Below are 8201 nucleotides of genomic sequence, written 5' to 3' on the forward strand. Positions count from 1 at the left end.
AATCACATCTGTTATTTGTTTTCTTACATTTGTGGGGCAAACATAAGGTTAATGCATCATACTCAAATCAAGGGGGGGGAAAAAACATGGCAAGGATATAAGGTTGAATATCTTTATTTATGTACAGAAAAAACTAGACAACACGTGAGGACCAGCAGAGATCTGACTGGACACAAGAGCAACTGCCGCTTGTTTAATAGCTGACTGTTTTGGCGGGCTTGGTCTCTCCGATCTCCGCATCCAGGTAGCGGTAACGGCGATGACGACGCAACGTTTCAATGGCCTTTTGCTCGATGGAGGACGGTGTGATGCCCAAATCCTCCAGTCCTGGGAGGTCAAGGTACTTCATGTCCGTTGTGTGGAACTACAAAAGACCGTTTCAGCTATTTATGTTCTCGACAACATACAAAATCTCTCACTTTGTAATGCTCTGAAACACATACCCGGTCGACTTTATCACGGGTCGTCCAGGGCTCGAATGGGTTCATCTCAAAAAATCTTGCGATTAGGCTAAAACCAGAAAACACAAAGGGAATGTATTTAAACTTCTGTAAATTGTCAGGTTAAAGGTGAACTTTGTATGATACATTCTATTGACCCATGGAATTAAATGTTGTAATCAGTGCAACAACAACAACAACAACAACAACAACAACAGATCTACTGTCCTCAGAATTTCTTGTTTAGTTTTCCAATACAAATATCTAAAACATCCTTAAATCGAGATAAATTTACTTAAGATGAAAATGAAACATATGAAGTATTGTTTTCTGAAAAGTTAATGCTTAAAACAACATCAAACAAGACAAACTAGTTTTCCCTTTGCATTGAGTTGATTTTTCAACTTGCCAGACACTTGTTCTTGTCTTTTAAGCATAAACTCACATTTTTATAAACCTCTAATAAAACAAGACTTCTTATTTTATGCAATTTCGCTTCTTAAGTAAATGTAGAAGTTGATTTAAATGTGTTTTATCATTTACACTGGAAACAAGCCAAAAACTAATGATAACGTGATCAGAAGGTATAGTAATAGATATAATTACATATTCTAGTGTTTGTTTTCGAGCCATAAGGTTCTTTTTTTTTAATTAAATAAAGTAATTGATTTGTTATATATTAAAGTATATTATTTTATAGTTTCAATTTATTCCTTACATTTTCCTTACCATGTCTTAAAAAAACCCTGTCTAGGTGACACTATTAACCTGCTTCTTCTTTAAGAGAAGTAATGTGAATAGATTTTTTAAAAAATGCTTACTGATAGAGAGGGCGAGGTATTGGGTAAGCCAAATAAGGCCTGTGGGCCAGGGCATATATGTACTCCACCAAGTCATGAAGTAGATACCGGTTTGGCCTGTGGAGCAAGAGATTCATTTCACATTGTTTCAGAAACAAGAAATCCTATATTGGAAAGTGTGAATTTGAAAAAAAGACCCATACCCAACTAATGCATATGTTTTCCCATTAGCATCAGGGTCTTTAATGGCACTGACAATGGCTTTGGCCACATCCACCACCTTAAAAAAAATCAAATATCGCATCTTTAATCTGAAATAATCATATACCATGATCAAAAATATTTACATTCCCTTCGGTTCAAATTGGTTGATACTCACATGAACAGGCTGTTTGACTGTCTGCTTGCCCATTGCAATGAGAGGAACAGCTTTGCCAAACCAACGCATGTCTAAAAAACAGCAATTACAGGAAATATCAATTTAACAACTGGGTGAACTGTCCCTTTCAGACAGAACAAATTCTACTTCTGTCATCACAAAACATACAACAACAAGGTATATATTTTTATGTTTACAATCAGTATCTGATTTCAGGATATAATCAGAAACCTACTAGCAAAGTGGTTCAAGAACCTATCCTCTCTTCCGAAGCACTCCGAAGGTTTCATAATGATGGCGTCAGGAAACTCTTCCCGAACCACTGCCTCACCTACAGCCTGCAGGAGTTAAACACATGACCAGGTACGACACAACAAAAACACAATTATCCACTTTACCTTTGTAGAATGTATTAGTGTTGACTTGATCTACCTTAGCAGCCTGAATTGCTATTTGGCACACACATGGTTTTTAATTAAGCGTGTTATGTTATTAAACCATTACCTTATTCCTTAGGTACTTGGAAGGGCTGCGGATATCTGCGTTGAGATGGGACATATGGATGAACTTTTTGATTCCGGCTTCACGAGCTGCCCTTGCGATCTGCTGGGGGATGGAGACGAAGACGTCTTCAAACTTGTAGTTGCTTTAAAAGAGGAAAAAAGACAGCATGTTTAATAGAAACATAATCTATTGGAATACATCTACAGACCACCTTGAGGTATCGGAGTAAAAACTGATTAGTTTAGAAAGAATGGAGTTGAAACAAAAGACTGATCATTTCTTTTAATCATATTTTTGAAATTACAATCACATTGCAATTTTTATCAGAATAACCACAATTATATTTTTTCCCTAAATCATGCAGCCCTGTTTTCTAGTACCTGGTCTCCCACTCTCTTCCCACGAGGTTGATTACAACGTTGGAGTGAGAAATCGCTCTTTTGATCGATTCCTTATCCCTTGCATCCCATTCCTGTAAAAGCATCAAAAAGCATATTAGAGAGGAAACTCGTCTTCTGGAAATAACTTGAATGCTGGTGAGTGCATTTACCATAAAGAGGATCTGGCCTAGATCACCCATAGGTCTGAGGTACATGAGATCGTACTGGTCACATCGGTGAGGAATCACGATCTGGGAGCCAATACGTCCTAAAACAAACCCATACTTTATTTTTCAAATCGGTGAAACGGCAATGGATAATATATAAGTGAATAAGGCTCATTCAGGTTTTTACGATGAATAATATCTCGACTCACCGAGTCGGTTGACGACATATCTCCCCAGAAAGCCAGTGGCTCCAAACACTGTTGCTGCTACTCCACTGAAAGATGAGCGGCCTCCTTTTCCTCGGGGCACCACGGCATGATGGATCTTCCTGTGCTGAACCGTCACAGGACCAGCTGACAGCAAAACCGGAGAACAGGCACCTGATGAGAGAAAAAATGAAATGTATAAATAAGGCCAAAACTAGCACTACTGATGTTTACCAGTGTTTTTTTTGTTCTAAAATACAGTGTGTGTGTGTATATATATATATATATACATATATAAATTATATACAGTACAGACCAAAAGATTGAAAACATTACTATTTTTAATGTTTTTGAAAGAAGTTTCTTCTGCTCATCAAGCCTGCATTTATTTGATCAAAAATACAGAAAAAAATGTAATATTGTGATATACTATTTAAATTTATAATAATTGTTTTTAAATTTATAATACTTTAAATTATAATTTATTTCTGTGATGCAAAGCTGAATTTTTAGGATCATTATCCCATGATCCTTTAGAAATCATTCTAATATGATGATTCATTATCAAAGTTGGAAACAGTTCTGCTGCTTAATATTTTTCAGAACATGTGATACTTTTTTAGGATACTTTGATGAACAAAAAGTAAAAAAAAAGAAGCTATGTTTTTAAAATATAAATATTTTGTAATAACAATATACACTACTGGTCAGTAATTTTTTTTTGTCTTTCTTTTTTAAAAATAAAATCAATACTTTTATTCAGCAAGGATGTGTTAAATTGATAAAAAAAAAGTGATATTAAAGAAAATATATTATTAGAATATATATTATTAGAATTTTTTATTTTTATTTTGAATAAATGCAGTTCTTTTTAACCTTTTATTCATCAAATATATTAGACAGCAGAACTGTTTCCAACACTGATAATAAATCAGAATATTAGAATGATTTCTAAATGATAATGTGATAGACTGGACGTTACATGTGATACTGAAGGCTGGAGTAATGATGCTGAAAATTCAGCTTTGCATCACAGGAATTAATTATTTTTTTAAAGTATATCCAAATAGAAAACTATTATTTTAAGTTGTAATAATATTTCACAATATTACTGTTTTTTCTTTATTTTTGATCAAATAAATGCAAGCTTGATGAGCAGAAGAAACTTCTTTCAAAAACATTAAAAATAGTAATGTTTCCAAACTTTTGGTATGTACTGTATATAAATAAAAAAATAAATAAAAATAAAAATATAAATAAAAATATTTTTATTTATATAAAATAAAAAAATTATATAAATAAGATGATCTCATTGGAATATGTAAATTGAGTATATGTCTGTTGTTCTTGTGTTTTATTCTGAATGGATGTTATGTGGTTATTTATTGTATGTAAAAAATAATAAAAAGTTAATAAAAAAACATATACATACATATTTATGTCTACATAAATAATTAATGTACATTGATGAACCTGTAATTTAACCCTATAAAGCCTACTGTATAACACTTGGTACATGCATTTCTAAGGCCTTTTAAATGACAATCAACAATCGAAACTGTGTTACACAATCTTCTACAACGACTTCAATATGACACAAAACATAAAACAGATAAGCAACGTTTCAAAACTAAATGTTTTAAAATCTAAATCTACAATACACTTACTATTATTTTTACTTGTCAGGCTTTACAGGGTTAACCGTGGAAAAAAGCAGTACGACTTTCAGAATAACAATACTTCGCATACAAATATAACATGTTACAGGTTGCAGAACGTATAAAGTAAATAGAAATTAATAAAACAAGCATTCTGGGTATCTTCTGTGCGCTTGTGATGTGTATAAATACTCTTGAGTATGTTTTGACACGTAACGTTAGTCTCCGGTTATGCTGCACGCCACACAGAAAAATATTACCGCATTAAGTTGAAAATGTGACAAAACTAAGGTTCTACAGTAAAAATGACCGTGTTTTTAGTTTTAAATGGCATGAAAGCATATTTCTGACAATAGTAATGTATTAAAGTTGAGGCTGAGGCCTGATGTCTTCAGCCGGGGTCACAAAACACAAGACAACGATTTTGTTTAAACGTAATCTAATCGCTTTATCGTTCGTCTTGTTAACATTCTAATCCATATTAATGTTTCTGTACAGTCACATTGTCTGTATGGTAAAGTAATCTAACTGCGAGCTCACCTGAGAGCTTGGGAAGGACACCCGCAGGACGGCAAATCAGAGCGACAGCCGCCATGATTCTGACCGTCAGTACGGAGGAAGGAGGCTGAGGAGGGTCAAACGCGAAGCGATAAAAGCGAAAGCTGAAAGGTACGGTAAAAAAGCAACATTTTTATATGGTGTGAAATACCTCAAAGAAGCAAACCTAAGCTATAAATATATTACAAAAAATAAACAGAACGCTTCGGGTCGGACATAAGCCTACATAAAGGGTTTTCCCCACACTTTGCACTAACATTACAAGTTGAGGTAAACCTATAAAAGTACTTATGTATTATTTGTAATTATTTTATTGTTTAGACGCAGTATAATCAACCGTCTATGGCAAGCTGTGGTAACATTTAATCTATAAGCCATACTAGTATCTTTTTTCATGTTTCTAGTACTTATTTTTTAGATACTAGTATCCTTTCCATTAAGTACTAGTACTTATTAATTAGGTTACGGTACTAGTGTTTATTCTTCAGCTACTAGTGCTTATTCTTTAGGTACTAACGTTAGTGTTTATTCTTTAGGTACTAGTGTCTTTTGTAAAGTTACTAGTACTTATGCATTACTGTAGATACTAGTACTTAATCATTAGATACTAGTACTTATTCCAATAGTGACTAGTATTTAAAGGCGCAATATGTAATTTTTCTGCTTTAAAAATAGCAGATATCACTATATCTATGTTATATATATTTTTTTGTTGTGTACTTACATTATCCCGACAGTTTCCACGAACTTTCAAATCCGGAAAAAATTATAGTTTAATTAGAAGACACAGCACGTTTCTTTATTTCCGTTTTGTCGCCCGTCTATGGCGTCATACAAACTTTGACCCCTCTAGTTTATCTAACTTCCTGCGGAACCGCCAAATACAAAGGTGAACAGAAGCAAAGACGAGACGAAGAAGAAAAAGTAGTAGCTAGCCTTGATCGAGACTATTATATTTTATATTTATATTGTTTATATTCGTATTTATACCTCAATCAATAACTTAGTTATGGATCATGATTATGCTTTGCCTGCACGTTCTGTGAAGCGCAAACGTACGGGTGAAATAAATGACCTGAAAAGGTTTTGGGACGAAGAAGAAACGAGACACAGGTAAATATTGGAGTTGCATTTCCAAGATAGAGAGAGCTTCGTGACAAGCTGAAACTATGCATCCATTCAGCTAACTATATCTATCCGTATATTTTGTGAAACGATGATGTCTTGTGTAAAACGCAGACAGACTAGCTCTCATGTAGAGTATAATGTAAATCTACTTGTGTTCTATATCTAACGTTAGCTGGATAAAGTAGCTTCAAATGCAGTTCACTATCTTGTTCGATATCATAGTATAAACGTAGCCTAATTATAATTATTGACGAAAGGCAACCGTGTTTTTTTTTAAACATATATTACTACTAGCTAGATGGAATATTGATTTGATAGGGGTCTGATAATTCATATATCTCTCCGTTCGAAAAATACGTGATTGTCAAAATACTAAGGCCGGTGACACACTGGCTGCGTGGCGCGCTGCTGCTGCTGTAGGTGACATAGAGGGAGACCGCCGACAGACCAGGCTCTTGTCTTCATGACAACAATATCTATACTTCATGTTGAACATAAATATAAAGCCTACTGATAAAGGACACCGTCAACAGTATTGACGGCAAAATAGACTATGTTTGACAGGTGCAATATTTGAAAATCGATAATATTTATTTATTTTTTAAGTTACATTTGTATCTGAATTTATGTCAACCTATAGACTTTCAAACATCAAAATGTCATGAATTAATATGTATTTGTGTACAAAATTACATATGAACATATTTTCCTATTATATTTTGCCTGGAAACGCTTCCAACACACGTGCGTGTCGCGTGAAAAATAGGCGTCGGTTCTATTTCTAGCATGCACACGTTTTCTGCGCGGCTCGAGTCGGGCCTGAGACACGCGTCTCACGCAGGCAGTCTGCAAGCTCTAACCTATTAACATGGGAGCCGAATTAAAAACTGACACGCCACGCAGCTGAGACGCTTGCGCCACGCATCCAGTGTGTCGCCGGCCTCAGTTAAAATGAGTGAGGAATGTGGGGAGCGACAGAGCGCGTGTTCCAATGAACAACAACTCCCATGAGCCTACTCTCTTTCCCGATGTCATCAAAGTACGTCTCATGTTATTATTTTGATTGAGTGACCCCTGGTGGCCAAAAATTCCATACTGCACGTTTAATTAAACTCTTCTTGTTAACAAAAAAAAAAAATAGAACCAGTACTTATTTTTTTTAGTTACTAGTAACTTTTTAGACCAGAGATATCCCGAACTTAATAGATACTAGTACTTTTTAAAGGGATAGTTCACCCAAAATTAAAATTATGTCATTAATAACTCACCCTCATGTCGTTCCAAACCCGTAAGACCTCCATTTATCTTTGGAACACAGTTTAAGATATTTTAGATTTAGTCCAAGAGCTCTCAGTCCCTCCATTGAAGCTGTGTGTACGGTATACTGTCCATGTCCAGAAAGGTACGAAAAACATCATCAAAGTAGTCCATGTGACATCAGAGGGTCAGTTAGAATTTTTTGAAGCATCGAAAATACATTTTGGTCCAAAAATAGCAAAAACTACGACTTTATTCAGCATTGTCTTCTCTTCCGTGTCTAGACAGTTCAAAACAAAGCAGGTTGTCATATCCGGTTCGCGAACGAATCATTCAATGTAACTGGATCTTTTTGAACCAGTTCACCAAATCGAACTGAATCATTTTAAACGGTTCGCGTCTCCAATACACATTAATCCACAAACGACTTAAGCTGTTAACTTGTTTAATGTGGCTGACACTCCTTCTGAGTTAAAACAAACCAATATCCCGGAGTAATTCATGTACACAAACAGTACACTGACTGAACTGATGTGAAGAGTGAGATGAACACCGAGCTGAGCCAGATAATGACTCGTTCACAAGTCAAGAACCGGTTGCATCGGTTTTCGGATCACCAGTAGTTCTTTCGGACAGTTCGATTCAATAAACCGGTTGAAGAAAACGGTTCACTAATCGTTACTAATACAAAAGTAAAAAAAATAAGTACTAGTATCTAATGAAT

General features: G+C 34.9%; 1 protein-coding gene across 1 annotated transcript; it reads right to left on the reverse strand.

Moving 5' to 3' along the window:
- Positions 1-98: 98 nt before the first annotated feature.
- On the reverse strand, positions 99-5192 carry ndufa9a (NADH:ubiquinone oxidoreductase subunit A9a). The gene is made up of 11 exons (XM_059536146.1): positions 5075-5192; positions 2880-3050; positions 2674-2771; positions 2504-2595; positions 2124-2265; positions 1855-1957; positions 1620-1690; positions 1444-1520; positions 1262-1357; positions 444-510; positions 99-364 (listed from the first exon to the last, which is right to left on the reverse strand). The coding sequence occupies exons 1-11, from the start codon at positions 5127-5129 to the stop codon at positions 194-196; spliced, it is 1143 nt and encodes a 380-aa protein (XP_059392129.1). The 5' UTR covers positions 5130-5192; the 3' UTR covers positions 99-193.
- Positions 5193-8201: the final 3009 nt, after the last annotated feature.

This window comes from Carassius carassius, chromosome 43, assembly GCF_963082965.1.
Source record: "Carassius carassius chromosome 43, fCarCar2.1, whole genome shotgun sequence".
In the NCBI taxonomy this organism is placed as follows: Eukaryota; Metazoa; Chordata; class Actinopteri; order Cypriniformes; family Cyprinidae; genus Carassius; species Carassius carassius.

Coding starts and splice junctions, on each gene's coding strand:
- ndufa9a (XM_059536146.1), bottom strand. CDS start 5,129: ATGGCGGCTGTCGCTCTGATTTGCCGTCCTGCGGGTGTCCTTCCCAAG. Junction 2,772..2,879: donor ATATGTCGTCAACCGACTCG/GTGAGTCGAGAT, acceptor GGTTTGTTTTAG/GACGTATTGGCTCCCAGATC. Junction 1,358..1,443: donor AAAACATATGCATTAGTTGG/GTATGGGTCTTT, acceptor CTTGCTCCACAG/GCCAAACCGGTATCTACTTC.